The sequence below is a fragment of the Theobroma cacao genome, chromosome 5 (genome assembly GCF_000208745.1).
Source record: "Theobroma cacao cultivar B97-61/B2 chromosome 5, Criollo_cocoa_genome_V2, whole genome shotgun sequence".
Lineage (NCBI taxonomy): Eukaryota > Viridiplantae > Streptophyta > Magnoliopsida > Malvales > Malvaceae > Theobroma > Theobroma cacao.
The window spans coordinates 28,652,188-28,667,800 of NC_030854.1; the positions used below are offsets into that span (position 1 = coordinate 28,652,188).

Here is a 15,613-nt window from a genome sequence, read left to right on the forward strand (position 1 = left end):
ATAGGTTAAGTTTAAACCCAAAACCTGTTTAACCTGTATCTTCTCGTATCATGTTAACGTATCGTGTCTAAAATTAACAAGTCTACTTGTAATTCTTATTTGCTTATTTTTTATTTCTTTTTTTCTTTTCTCTTTTTCTTTTTTTTTCTTTCGTTTCTCAAAACTACATCGTTTTGGAGTCTTCTTTTAAGGGTTTTTGTAGCTAGGGTTTTTGAAAGTGTAAAAATACTCTAAAACGATGTAGTTTTGAGGAAAGAAAGAAAAAGAAAGAAAAAAAAAAGAAAAGACAAGAAGAAATAAAAAACAAGCAAATAACAATTACAAGTAAAGGTTTGGGTATGGTGGTAAAGGCTTTAGTAGAGATCTTGAGTTCGAACCACAACAAGAGTATGTCTTGTTTTGAATAATAATAATGCCATGTGGCACATCAGGACCAGATGCTAATGTGGTAATGCCCCGTTTGTATTTGAACTTTAACTGCCCATTTGGTATGGGGAATAGCTATGCTATTTCTCCTCTATTCCTAACCATACCCTATACCCTTGTTTGGTTTAAAAGTTGAATGAGGAATAAGAATTCCTCAGGAATCTTTATTCTATAAAATGGGTAAAAAGTCTAGTTTTACTAATACCGGTGCTCCCCTTGGTTTTATCTATTCCGTGACTCATGGAATAAGTCTAGAATGTTTAATAACTAAAAAACCGTTATTAAATTTACAAAATCACAACTTTGTCCATATAAAAGAATTTTTTTCTCTCTCTTTCTCCTTCTTTCTCTCAGCGTCTTCCCCTCTCTCAACCACTCTCTCACCCGTCTTCCCCTCTCTCTCAACCGCTCTACTCTCTTAATATTTTGAAAATGATTCATAATATGTGAAGAATGGGCTAAAAATAAACATCTATACACAAAAATTTAATTGATTATGATGGATAAAATATAATATAATTAAATTATATTTTAAAATAATTATCCATTGATAAAAATATGTGAGTAAATTATAATTATTTTTAGTAATTGGGATAAAATATAATTATGATGGATAATTATTTTTTAGGATAAATATGTATTTAAATGATAATAAGGATAATTTTATTTTTTTATGAAAATAAATGTTAATATGGTTAAGGTTATTTTTGTCTTTTTATCACTTATTCTTTTCTTATTTCAATCTTATTTTCACCAACCAAACACTGCAATAAGTTATAATAGTAATTCCTGCTTTATTCTATTTACCATACCAAATAAAGTAATAATTATTTTATTATATTCTCACATAATAATTATTTTATTTTATTCTTATCTATTTCGTGAACCAAACTTGCTATAAGTGAGATGTGGTATGTTGCACTATTTTTGTTATGATGTGACAACGAAATTAAAAAATTAAAAAATTATGACTTTAAATAAAAAAATTAAATTAAAAAAATACCTTGTACGGGGCTTTACAGATATTTTGACAAAAAAAAAAAATTAACAACCACTGACCCTCCCGAGAAAATCGAGTCTACGAGTTACCCGGTATGTTGTTGTTCTAAGTTGTCTTGTCTCCGGGCGGCGAGATTCGATCTTCATCCTTAAAATAATCTCTGCGAAGACGTAAGCTTATTTCATTTGTTGGGTAGAGAAGGATGGATAGGGCAATAAAAGCAGCAATTTTGAACCAACAAAGCAACTATCTTTTCCTAAGGGCTGCCTTCTTCCACTCCACTCCTGTCCTTGAACACAAAAGACGCACTTATTGGCAATTTGTAAGCTTCCTTTTGCTCTCTCTCTCTTATTCTATGATTAAATATTTTTGTGCTTTTTAGCATGTTTCGCTTTATGGTTATGTTTATTTTTGTGAAATGTTGCAGTATTTTTTATGATTTATGGTGTCTTAGATTAGATAATCTGGGTTAAGAGAATGTTTGTACAATCCAAGATAAGGCAGGAGCCTTTTTGCTATCTGGGGTTCCAAATAGTGTCAAGTTAAGATCATGAAGTGCAAAATGAAACATTTGCATTTAGTGCAAATGGGAGATTCTGAATTTGGTTCGAATTTTGAATGGTTAGATGTCATGGCATGGTAATCATCCTTGACATTCAGTTGACTTCAATTTACGGGACTTTTGTTTATGTTGTTACTCTCAATTTAATGAAAAACTCTTAACATTTCTTTTCTTGTTCTGGTATGTATGTATAAGTATTATGTATGCCAATTTCTTATGGTTATAATGCTCTCTTGATTCAATGTCTGAATATGTTTCTAGAAATAGAAAACTAGCAGTCATTGGTTTACCATCTGCTGTGGAAAAACCAACAGTGATTTGAGATCTGTTGGCAGTGTGAGTTGTGGTTTTGAGAAAAAGACTTTTGCATAACATACGATACTGGATGAAGCTATTGAAAGGAATGGATTTGCATTTTTGAATGCTTGGGAGTTGAACGTTTTGTTGAATACTTGATTATTAGTCAGTGAAGATGAACATAAGCAATTATTTGAAGTATCCATTAGTTGATAGCAGATTGCAAGAATTCTCTAGGATGATTTGATTCAGGTTTCACTTTTTCTTTTAGTTCTGTACTGGTAGAATATGTTTACATGTTCTCAGCAGTGGACCCAGTCTTATAAGCATATTCTTTTATCTCCCTTTTTTCTAAGCAGTAAGCTTGTCCTTGGATGTTATTTCTGCTAGGTATTATAGGATTCATCTGCTGATTGCTTTCTGCCAATTCTTACTGCATAGGAGTATTTTATTTTTCATTTGGTTAATCATTTTACGAACAAAGATAGAAAAATCTTGTAAAATTCATTGTTGTTGGTTGTTATTCTTATTATCTTTTAAATTTTGAACAATAATTTTATGCAGTTCTTGTAATTTTTTTTTTTGTTTGCAGGGTAAGAGGCCTAGAAGGCTGCGTGGAAAACAAGAATTATTGCGAAATGTTAGTGCTTATGCAGACTTCTTATTTGAGGTTTGTATTCATGTTGATGACTTATTTATAAAATTTAAATAAAACCTGTACACTTATGGTAAAGCAAACATATTCCTTGCGGGTTCAAAAGTTGCATTATGGATGACTTGTATTGCAGCGGCCCGCATTCCACTGATAGTAGCCCAATGATAGCTCTAATAGCAGTCAGGGGCCATTCCATTGCTGAAGGGAGCTATCCTGCATTTTGGGATTCCCATGCACGTATATAGGTCCAGGACCCTTCAGAGTCCCAGTCACATATGATGTGCAGGACCAACATGCACCACAGTGACCTTGATTGGCCTCCTATAGTCTGAATTGGAACTATTACTTAATGCAGTCAAGATCCATATCCATGAACTTGCCAGTTAAGCTTGATCCTTTGGTGAAAATCTAGTAATGTAAGATGATTATATTGCTACTTTCTGATCTAGTAGGATTGTGGATAGCTTCAATTGCGGATGCTCTATTATTGAATAGGGAATTACTAAAAATAATGTTTGGCATGTTAAGTCAAATTTTAGTTGATATTTCTGATGGAATTCATTGAAGTTGGTTTTGTCCTTATTACAAAAAATCAGCATAAAAATTCTTTGTTAGCTTTTGTAGGAAAGATAGAAGGTTAATTTTTATAAAATCGTCATAACATGTTTAATTCTAAATGCAAAAGCTATTAATTCCAAGTTTTAATGCTCTAGGTTGTGCTATTAATCTTTCATACATATTCTGAAGTTTTTCTTCACAAGTTAGGAATCTTTGTACATTTAACTTATTAGTATATTTTTGTTTTTATTATATCTTTGATTGAAAAGGATTCAATTGTGCTTTGGTCTTTCTGTTTTCAGAGCTGGAAAGATGAGTTTGGTGAAGAGGATCCATCATCTAGCAGAGGTCCGTCGTGGTTTAAAAAGCAGTACAGTAAGGGATCAAGAAAAGATTGGCCTGGCAATAGGGGATTTCAGTACAGGGGTAGAAGTAAGGATGAGAAAGACTTTGCTTTATGATATGTTAATCTTTTAAAATATGTCATTGGTACACCTATAAATATATTACAGGACATATGAAATGATGCTCATCTAAAGGAGCCTCTAGACTGATTTTGTTCTTCAAAATTTTCCTGGAGTGGCTTTTGCAGCCTTAGTTCTTGATGTTTTTTTACACATGGCTTTACTTTGATAATGATCACTCATTTTTGGATATGATGATCCATTTTAAGCATGTGATTGTCATTCTATTACTTCACAGCAATTTATGCTCTCATTCAGAAGATTTTAATTAAATTCATTAGGTGGTTATGGAATATTGTGTGTACTAGCATGTCATTCTCCTGGATACTGTGCCAGAAGCTTACCCTTTTTAAACTCTTGATCAGGACCTTTTGATTTTTGTGAAGACGACGATGATGACATTGAGACTATATTTAGGTCTGCATTTGGTGGAAATCGGTTCTTTTACTGGTCCTTCATTAATGAGGAGCATCATCAATGGAGAAGCTCATCCAGATATTCAAATAACTATGAGAAATCTTGGAACTGGAGATATCGATTTAATGAGGACTCTGACTCCTCAACAGAATCTGGTAGTTCTGAGAGTTCAGACCAAGATACAGCTGCAGATAGGCGGGCCCTTGGCCTAAGTGCATCTGGTCCTCTAACACTTGAAGACGTTAAAAATGCGTGAGTTCTTTGTTGCATTTCTTAAATACACTTGTATGTTCTTGTTAGTTTTTTGGGTTACATACAATAACCTTGTAAATTGTTTTTGTTGTTGAATGCACCATGGCTGATTTTTAGAGGATATTTCTTTATGTTGTCTGATTGCATTGTTCTCTAATTTTTAGATATCGAATCAGTGCACTAAAATGGCATCCAGATCGTCATCATGGCTCTTCCAAGGTATCAACATTTCCCATTCATCAGGCTACTTTGTTCTGCTTAGGATGCTGGACAGCTTTGATTGTTTTATGGAAGATTCAGGATCATCCCTATATATAAAAAAAATACTTTGATATCTAAAGTCTAAATTAATAAGTGTTGTTATCTATTTTTAGAAACATTTTACAGCAGTTACACTGCTTATTTATCTAACCAAACTTGTATGATTTTTATGGCTACATTTTAAATAATAGACTTTTTATTTAACCAAAATAATTGCTTGTCAACTTCAAACTGATATGTTCTTTACTGTTGTCCGTATTATCATAGTTATTTAACTTGTTTTAGCAAACTGACAAACAAATGCACATTGAGCAGGCTGTTGCAGAGGAGAAATTCAAGCTTTGCAACTCAGCATATCAGTCTTTATGTGATAAGTTGGCTATGAACTGAGGATTCTCCAATGCATGTGCTCTGAGATTTCTTCAAGCCACTGCATTTCTTTGGAAATCAGGAAATCTGACATGTTTATGACAGTCAGATCAACTTTTGTAGTTTAGATTCATTGACAAAATGGTGCTGTTGCTCGGGCTATGTGAATATAGTTCCGTTCCTCCCATTTGTACTGTGGCATAACCAACAGCTATGGTGGTTTTGTGATTTAACATTTAAATGCATAATAATTTATATCATTATGAAGGATGACTAGAATGAGCCTATTTGTTTCTCATCTCGGGTTGCTTACCAGAACTGACAGGGGTCTAATGACGATATTCAAAATACTGTCATCCTTTCCTAGTCTTACAGCAGAGATTGTTATAGATCTAGTTCAGGTTTGCTGAGGATGGGATTATAAGGAAAAGGAGTGATCTTTGCCTGCCCAAGGTTGATCTGTGCTTGGTGGAAAACATGTATAATGGAACAGATTCAAATCGCAAGAAGGAAATTATGTTCAAGAAATGGTGATGGTCAAAGTTGAGTTGCTTTGTTACTGTGTTTATAAAGGTTTATAAATGATAGTGGTAGTTCCTCGAGTACCCTTTTAGCATAAAGAGAGAATATTATGATTTGAAACTCACCTTTTAACTATTAAACTAAAATCCTGACTAATCTTGTTGACCCTGCTCATAACCCAACCTAACTCAATCTGAAATTATAAAGAAGAAACTGACCCTCTTTAAAAGCTAAAAGGTAATTCGTATCTACTTCAGAGTACAAATGTGACAGAAAATGAACAATTGACGAACTTGGATTAATTCGCTGGAAATTCAACCCGACTCGATTCGAATTATCCTCACAAGTCAAAAGGATTTTAACCCGAACTTGTGAACTCGACACCTGAGTCATCACAGAAAGCGCTCGTACACGAACCTACTCATCTAAGCAATAACACCCAAGTCACTTAGGGCCGAGTGGACGCGGGGTTGAACTCATTTACATCATCGACCAACCACAAGGGATTGTTCTGATTCATGGAATTACGTATCATCATCTGAAACCAAATAACCCATTTATTTATTTCACTTATCTCAATTTCCTCCCTCTCTTTTTTAACTTTCTTCCTCCGCTCTTCACTCTTTCTCATTGTTTAACTTCGTAATGCTAAAAGCTATTCAAATTCTTGGTTGTTCATCTGGGTTTATCTCTCAAAGATTAAAGAAGCCTCATTCTGGTAATGGGTGTTCTTTAATTTCTTCAAAAGGAAGCGACACCTCAACTTCTTTGTTTCTGCATCCCTTCTGGACTCCAAAAACTCTGTCTTTTAAATTGATTCGAATGTTCTCGACTCAGTCCGAGTCCAACTCAAATGCTCCTTCATCCTCTTCTTCTTCTTCTTCTTCTTCTTCGGTTGCAGTTCATTCCGCTGTGAGTATTTTCTTCTGAATTTGGATTTTGTGGTCTATTTAATATGCGCTAATAGAAAAAATTGACCTTTTTTTGGGTAATTGGGCAATTAATTAAGTAATTTACTTTTATGTAGTAATATGCTTTGTATGTGATTATTATTAACAATTTGACTAAAAAAATTAAGTGTTTGTTCGGGGTTCAAATGCTCATGTGGTGAACTTGGTTTTATCTTGGTTCTAGTAACTCTTTTCGGAATATTGAATTGTGGGTTTGGATTTAATTGTCTATGGAAATGTAATTTTGGTTAATGCAGATTATAATAATAAGATCAACCTACATTAATACTTATGCTATCAATTGGATGATTCATTGTATAAGGTAACCATGTTTGAGTTTGATTTTACAGTGATTTTAGAGCTTGGTGCAGTTGTACGCTAGAGTTTTGGTTTTCTTCATAGATAACCAAATACCATTTAGCTGGTTTTTTGTCTCAGCCCTTGGGTTTGAGTTCTCTTGCACGTTAGGCAGTTATTTTCAGGTTCATGAAATATGGTTCATATTGACCAAAAAAAGGATATCCTCATTGAGTTAGGACAGTTTTTTCAAACTCCATTTTCTGGATGATTTCAACTTGGACTTTTGTACCATTTTGCAGTATGATGAAAAGAAAAACATTAAAATTACGCCACCAATTTTTCTTGCTCCTTTACTTTGTCCTATGTAGAAAAGAATATCAATTTTTGCTTGGATCTTCTATCTTTTAGTTTATCTGTTTGTTTAGAAATATTTGCTTGATGGCAATTAATTTTTTTTTCACCATTTTGATGCTAATATGCTGTGGATAAAATTCATAAAATGTCCCCCTTATTCTTGTAGTTGTTAATTATTTTCTATATTAGATATTAGTAGCTCCCTGTCATTCCGGCTATGTCAAACTCATTTAATGTTTGCCAACCACACTTGGTCTGGTGGCAACTAGGATCATTAGTGAGGCATGTAGGCTTGGATTCAAACCCAAGCAACCCCTTTCCTGATCCCCCAATATTCCTCCTCCTGGGCAAAACGACAAAAAACTCATGTCATGTTTGATGTCCGATTTCTATCTTAGTCAGAAATGGCTCTTTTGCTTGATTTCTGAAATATTGCAATCAATAAAGCATCAGGCAAAGGAGGTTTCTAGGAAGTTTAAAGTACACAGTATGCCTTGATGTACTCCTTTGTGGATGCTCATGTGTTGTTATTTGGTGGTTGTTATGCTCTTATAATTTTTAACTTGGTTTGAAGGAGTAGCACTGGAATTCATATTTTACGTGCTCTATTGTTGAGTATTCATTCATTAATTTTCTCTTTCAAAGTTTATTATTGATGAAACTCTTAGTGATGATGGTACCCTTAGCCGTTCTCAGAAACAAGATAATTACAAAACTAAATCACTTTGATGAAGTATAACTGAAAGATGGATTCTGACATTCTGTATAGACACTATTCATAGTTATTTTCTCCTGCTATGCTGGCATATGTATCCCTGGAGGTCAAGACTAAGAACATTTTAAGTAGAATGCCTATTTGTATGTCAGTGATTGAGTAATCTATAGTATGTTACAGGGCAATGTTCATAAGATCAAATTCTGTCAGTGGTGTGGTGGCCCAGCAAAGCATGAAATACCTGATGGAGAGGAGAAGATAAGAGCTATTTGCACTCTTTGTGGAAAAATTGCCTATCAAAATCCAAAAATGGTATGTTCATTTATTGCAGCAAATTTAGAATGTGGCTGCTGTTTGCTAAATGGCATGCTATTGCCTGAGTATAGCTGTAGTGTTTTAGCCTTTGCCTCTTCCAGTTTCTTCACGTTGATGTATGGGTATCTCGCAAATAACTAATGACTTTGCTGTGCTTTGTTATATCTCTTAAGAGAAGTCCCCCTTGGTTTTATATAGGACGGGGTTACTTTTTTTTTTATTATTATTATTATTTTTTAGAACAAAGGATGTTCTATTCCTCAGTGTATGATCTCATGATTGTTTCCTTATTTTCTACCAAGATTTTTGAAAGTAATGTAATGGATCATGGGAAGGCCTACCTTAATCTACAACTTCGAAGTGAAATGTAATTATTCTATTTCGATCATCTTTAATGGTTACTTTTGTTGTGAGTTTTATTTATTTATTAGGAATTAGGATACACACAATACTGGGTGTCCTAATTCCAATCTTTCTCCTTTTATCCGTTTATTTAATTGGTCGCAGCTGTTGGTTATTTCAAATGCTAATGTGTAAATGTGGGTGCTTTTCATGGCCTGGGTTGGTCTTATTTTTCTGTATCCTGGAGAAAGTGGTAATTAACTGGTTGAGATCCTTTTGCCTTTACCATTTTACCGAATGTTATTGTCTGACATGAACTCTAACTCATGCTAGTCAGAGTGTGGTATTGGCCTTCTTCCTTAAGCAGCCCACTTGCATTGGGGGTGGGGGTGGTATTCCTTGTGATTTTGGATGGTTACTGGAGAAATAATGATTTGAATAAATGTGCTACAGCATGTCTTCTGAATCCCTGTTCCCCTTTCTTAATGTGTACTACTTTGAATACTTAATTCTTATTTTCAATTGATACTTTTAGGTTGTCGGTTGCCTCATTGAGCATGAGAAAAAAATCCTACTTTGCAAGCGAAACATTGAACCTTCTTATGGTCTTTGGTATGTATTTACTGAATGGAATTTGGTTTAGGAAAGGATTCACATATTGTTTTTCCTCTTAATTTTCTGTTATTTATTTGGAGAGATTAATTGTGCATTGAATATAGGGTACTAGCACTTTCCTTTCTTGTCAAGTAGCTAATTTCTACCATTTCTGATGGCTAATATAGAAATTTGAGTTGACTGGGTGGCCTTAATGTAGGACTCTTCCTGCTGGTTACCTGGAAATTGGGGAGTCAGCTGCAGAAGGGGCAGTCAGGGAAACTTGGGAAGAAGCGGGGGCTGAAGCGGAAGTGGTGTCCCCTTTTGCACAACTTGACATTCCTCTTATTGGCCAAGTTAGTAGAAGCATCCTTTATTACTTCTACTTTTATTTCCTCTGCATTTACTGAAGATGTTTCTGTATCGATATTCCTGTCTCTTTTTGGAGCAGACTTACATAATCTTCTTAGCAAAGCTGAAGAAGCCCCACTTTTCACCAGGACCAGAATCATCCGAGTGCTGTCTCTTTGAATTGGACAATATACCTTTTGATTCTTTGGCATTTTCTTCAATTTTTGTTACGTTGAATTTGGTAAGAGCCTTATTTCTTTGTTTGATGAAAATAAATCTTTTTAAAATTTATTTTACAATTCTCATCAATCATTTATCTTAAATCTTAATTAATTGTATTGTATTTCTGTTGGTGCAGTACATTGAAGATGTTAAATCTGGAAAAATAAAGTTTCACTATGGTACCATTAACAAAAGGTATATGTTTTTTATTATTTTGGGTACATAAACAGCAAAATTGGGAGAAAACCTGTTTCCTGATGTTTGGTGAAGAGTAAAAGTGCAATTTTAAGTTTTACAGTTTCATTTTTTCTTGCCTAACTGTTTGGACTGGCTGTGTGAATCTTGGGATTCCTTTCTACTTTTGCAGTAAATCCTATTGTGATGTGACCTATCAAAGAGATAGAGAATTTTACCATTTTGCTCACTTCTCATTGACAATGATTTTCCTTTTGTTTTATTATTAATTTTATGAAAGCTTACCATTATTGTGTTTTGTTTCTGATATTTGCTGGCAGGCTTGGGACAGGGCCGTCTGATATTCGTGCCTTTACTCTTGACTATCATTGGCAGGCATGAGATACAGTTGATTCCTTTACCACATCTTGTCCAGTGAATGCCTGTAAGGGTAACATACTAAATAGTTGGAAGTGATAATTCTTTTAATGTTTCTTTCCTGAGAGGAATTTGCTTGTCTGGTGCTGTAACCTCCATTGGTATTTGAGGTTTTCAAGTTATAAATCACTATATTTACATGACAAAATGATATCTGGAAGGGCTGATGAGATGCCTTACATGTAGTTTCTTTTTTCTTCTGCTAGAATTTTGTTGATAATCAATGCTGGCATTCATGTCTTTTTGTTTCTAATCTGCTAAAATTTCTATATGGTAATTTATATCCAGTTTCTCTCGTCTAAAATTTTATTGAATTGATTCTTTCTTTTTGAACAATAATTACATTTTGAGCTATTTGTTTTCTCTTGTTCTGCTTTCTAGGATCTGATTTTTGAGCAGAATGCATATTGTCAGAGTCTCACACATGACTTTATGGTGTTAAGGATGAGTCAACCACCCATGTTTATGAAGTGAAAAGAACTTGGAGGAAGCAAGTGTATCTACTGAAATTGGTAATGGATTATTTTGCTAACAAAATCTGTATATAGACTTGTTTCTGCAAACATGCTTCTTGATCAAGGAATTTACTAGATTAATGATGTATGTTGCAAATATTCCATTTTCTTGTCCCTGCAAACTTGGTAGTTGTATTGTAAAGAGGAATGGTAGGAGAGATTTTGAGACTCTTAAAAGCTTGGTTTATTGTAAAGGTGATTTCAAATGCTTCGGTTGACCTGAGAAGCAACTGCCTTTAGTTTGTTCCTTTTACAGTTTTTGGAGGCTCGGGAAAGAGAACTTCGATCTAACTATACTTACTTTGTGTATAAAATACTCAATTGATTGGTTGGACAAGAGAGATTTGTAATTTCTACTGTTCAATTGTTTATTGTCTGGGATGCTACAAATTAACTTGTTTAGTTGCTTTTATGAATAAATATGAGTTGAATGGCAACCAAGATGATTCTTTCCCTGCCTGTTTTTCTGTTCGGAAATACTTCTGACTATGGCTAGATATTTTTATTGAAGTAAAAAAAAAATGGAAAAGGCTATATGTTGTGTTGATAGTAAATGGGAAATGCTTTGTATCTGTAATTAAATTTTTATTTTAATTTGCACACGAGCATTTAATTCTATCGTTGATGTATGATATCTTTGCTCAAAATGTAGGATTTGAATTTTCCTTGATCAATATTTAAACTATTTCTTTGAAGGAGATTATGGATTTGGCCTAACTAGGCATACGCTCCTGTTATCAATATTTAAACTATTTATTTCGCGTTTGAGAAGCAAATGAGGAGAGCTTTAGATAAGGGGCCGTGGTCTACAGTGGGGCTGTTGTATGATTCGCAAAGAATGGCTACCAGAATGTATGGTAAGTGAAATTTGTGTCGCAGGAATACCCATCTGGATTCAGATCCTCAATGCTCCATTAGACTTGTTAACGAGGCAAAATACCGTAACAACTGGCCAGAATATAGGGTGAGGGATGGAGGTGGAGGATCTTGGAGGGGTTACAAGTGTTAGTGCAGGCTTCTTAAGGGTTAGAGTGAGTTTGGATGTAGGGAAGCCATTACTGGACCGACGGAAAGAGGAAGGAGCGTATTTGTGCTAATCTGGAACTTGAGAAGTTGAATTTTTGCTTCGCCTGCGGAAGATTGGGGCATGTTTTCAAAAACCTTGTGTGGAAGAAGTGAAAATGGCGTCATGCGATCCTTGAGACTGAAAGTTGGGCCTCAGCTCAGGACAATTCCATTAGAGAAGGTATGTCAGGATGAGTATTAATCAGTTCAGATTGAAATAATTGAATTTGAAATTTTTCGAGTAAAGAATGGTGATGGGGTATGGATTGAGGACGAAGAGCCGATTATGGGCTGCTTTTCCAGTTTCTATAAAGATTTGTTGGGAAATAGGCAAAGGAGAGTTGTAGATGATGTTCCTTGTAGACGATAACCACTAGAAAATGAGTAGAAGCTCATTGGGGATTGTTGTAAAGGAGGTTCTTGTGATAACAAGAGGAAGCATTGCAAACAAGTAAGGGATGTATTGGAGGTGGAAAGGGGAAGATTAGAGCAGTTTTTGTAGTATTGAGTGTCGTGGTAGGTGGAAGAGAATAAGAAGAGAATAGGTGCTTTGAGTGAGAATAGGTTAGAGAGAGAAGCTTTGAGTGAGAGTTAGGTAGTTCTGAAGGTAAAAAAAAAAGTCTCCCTTTTGAATTGTGAAGGTTCTATATATGGTGTCAAAAGTAACAGTTACAAGAAAATATTTTAATACACGTAATAAATGATATTATTAAGGAGAGTGTTAATGTTAGGTAACCGTTAGTGAGAGTTAATGTCGAGTAATGGTTAGATATTTATTATGTGACTGTTGAAGTAATTATATTTAATAATACTTGTTCTCGAGTAGGAGCTAATAAAGAAAAACTGTATGTGAACAGGAGTAAGAGAAGAAGTTGTACGTGAATAGGTACAAAAGAAGAAGCTGTACGTGAATAGGTACAAAAGAAGAAGCTGTACATGAACAAGTACAAGAGAAGAAACTGTATGTGAATAGGTATAAGAGAACAAGATAAAAGTAAGAAATACTTTTACTTCAAGAAAAGGTCTAGAGAGAGGTCTTTTAACTATCTCCATATCTGAGCTACCAAGCTAAACTCTTCAGAGTATCTCAATATGAAAGTAACCTATGAACCCTGCCACGTATTCCGGATTACTTTCACTGTCATCTGTGTGAAAATGTTATTCTGTATGAAGTAGTTATTCTACTTGTATTAAAGGTTCTACATAAAGTAATGCTCTGCTTATTCTAGTTGTTCTGTGTGAAGTAGTGCTTTATTTGTAATTGTTGTTTTCATTATTCTCTATATAATGTTATGCGATAAAATAATTCTTTAGAGAATAAGTATTAATCAAAATTGACTATCTACATTTTGCTCTTTGTATAAGAATTAATTGTTAAAAATATTTCTTATGTATTGATTTAGAATGTAAAAGTTTTATTTTGTACTATAATGTATTGTACTATATCACTTTGAGTAGTAATGCATTGGGCAATATCGCCTAAGATAGTAACACCTTAGCCAATAATACTTTAGGTCTTGTGTAAGGTGTAATGTCAATATTTTTTATAATATTTGATTGATTATACAATAATATTTTTCATATAAAATAAGATTTTCAAGATACAAATGATAAAAAGAAAGTTAATCTTTTTAATAAAAACTTTAATTCTGTGTGCTTTATAAATATGAAACTACTATAAACAATTTTCTTCATTCAAATTCAAAGTAAAGCAAAACAAAATTCAGAGCAAAGTTGGTTCTTTTGAAAATCTTTTCAAGCAAGTAAGTTTTTCTTCTTCTTGTAATTTTTTGTTTAATTTTTTTTACTTGTTGCCCCTTGTATGAATTTTTTTTAAATTGAAATATGAGGAAGGAAAAAAAATTTTATGCATGAAATGATACTTCTTTTTTTTATGTATATATTCAAACAAATAAATAAATTATTTAATTTAAAAAAAAAATCACAAAGTAAAAATATTTATGTTTCGAAGGAGAACCAACTTGATAAGCCAAAGAAAGAAAAAAAAATCCCACTGGATACAGGGATTTGTTTTTATTCTTTATTACCCATAAATTATAGTTTATAACTAAAACCTAAAAGCAAAAGTACCCACGATTGGGTTTTTTTTTAATTAATTTTTTATCTTGAAGCTTGTTTTGATGTTTCTATTTGCTTTTGAAAATCACGGCTTGGAGTCACAAGCTTTTTGTTTTAAATCTATTTTTTTAAGTATAGTTTACTATTTTATCTTGATGTATAGCATTTAATAGAAAAGAGAAATATTAGAATAAAAGAAGCAAGTAAAGGCTGAAATGAAAGAAGCAAATAAAAGCTACGGCATGTCAACTTTTGATGGAGAGAGAAACGGTAGAATAAAGAAACAACTAATAAACAAGAACATAAAAGCTAGCACATGTCATCTTTTTGGTTTCTTCTTTTATTTATTAGCAGCACGAGCTGCGTGTCTCTCCCCTTTTTATTATATATATATATATATATATATAACTTGACTTTGACTTTTGTAGTGTCTTTTGTTTTAGTGCTAGCGGCATTTTTTACTTGTCCAATTGAACTTGTCGCGAGCTCTTTTAAGTAGAGCTCACAGCTCTATTAGGTGGGGCTCGCGGCACATGCCACAAGCTCCTTTAATTATTTTTAATTATTATATATATATTTTAAATATTGTATATATATATATTTAGTTTTATTCATTATTATTATTATATATATATTAATAAAAAAATTTATCATTTTGATAAATTTTGTTATTTTGTTATTGTTTTTATTATTGTTATTATTACTTATTTTAAATTGATAAATACATAAATAATAAAACTTATTACGTATGTATACTTATCTTTTTTTTTCATGATTATGTTCGTAGGCTTTCTTTTCTATCTTCTTCCATCTTTCTCTATGCCTAGAACACGTTTCCCTTTGAAGATGCATTATGGTGAGCTTGGAAGGACTACAACAAATAAAAGATCATTGCACATAAAATAAAGAATAATGATTCCGAATTAGTTGCTCTCAAGAAAATTAGAGTAGGAAAGAGTGGTGAAGTTCCCCTTGTCCTTGAAAACTAGGAATATGAGATTATTAGAGAAAGAGGAGAAGATTATTTTTGGGACGAAGTTCATGCCAGACAAGTTGACGAACATCCCTTTGAGCTTGTTGGATATGATTGGAATCGCCTATACTTAAAAGCACCTCCTCATAAAAGAAGTGGTATTCTAGGATTATCTATTCTGAAGTTCAGGTTTGAGCGTGGTGAGTTTCCTTTTTCTACTACTAAGCTAGGCTCTAATTCTCAATATGTTCATCGTTCGGATGAGAGGGTAAATAAGGTGTTAAAGAATCCTACTTATGTTAAACTTCTCTCTTCTGCTGGGATACTTGATGCTATACGTGTCACTTCCAAGCTCAATATTCGTAGAGAAAAATGATGGATGTATAGTGTGCTATTTTTGCAAGGTGGACACTTTTTCTCATACTATGATTACGGTATGGGGG

General features: G+C 33.4%; 2 protein-coding genes across 5 annotated transcripts; both read left to right on the plus strand.

Moving 5' to 3' along the window:
• On the plus strand, nucleotides 1,463-5,559 carry LOC18599109. Its single transcript, XM_007028933.2, has 6 exons — nucleotides 1,463-1,748; nucleotides 2,878-2,955; nucleotides 3,801-3,930; nucleotides 4,328-4,631; nucleotides 4,796-4,850; nucleotides 5,208-5,559. Exons 1-6 carry the CDS (start codon nucleotides 1,629-1,631, stop codon nucleotides 5,280-5,282), a joined length of 762 nt encoding a protein of 253 aa, XP_007028995.1. The 5' UTR covers nucleotides 1,463-1,628; the 3' UTR covers nucleotides 5,283-5,559.
• Nucleotides 6,177-11,417, plus strand: LOC18599110 (nudix hydrolase 23, chloroplastic). 4 transcript variants are annotated; one of them, XR_001928264.1, is made up of 9 exons: nucleotides 6,177-6,695; nucleotides 8,283-8,414; nucleotides 9,295-9,371; nucleotides 9,574-9,709; nucleotides 9,805-9,945; nucleotides 10,063-10,121; nucleotides 10,442-10,551; nucleotides 10,745-10,811; nucleotides 10,920-11,417. XR_001928264.1 is itself a non-coding variant. In XM_018122382.1 (8 exons), the coding sequence occupies exons 1-7, from the start codon at nucleotides 6,429-6,431 to the stop codon at nucleotides 10,500-10,502; spliced, it is 873 nt and encodes a 290-aa protein (XP_017977871.1). In that variant the 5' UTR covers nucleotides 6,178-6,428; the 3' UTR covers nucleotides 10,503-10,551; nucleotides 10,920-11,417. The 4 variants fall into 4 exon arrangements, 2 of the variants coding, with proteins under 2 accessions (XP_017977871.1, XP_007028996.2); XR_001928263.1 differs by having other exon boundaries at nucleotides 10,442-10,545; XM_018122382.1 differs by lacking the exon at nucleotides 10,745-10,811 and having other exon boundaries at nucleotides 6,178-6,695.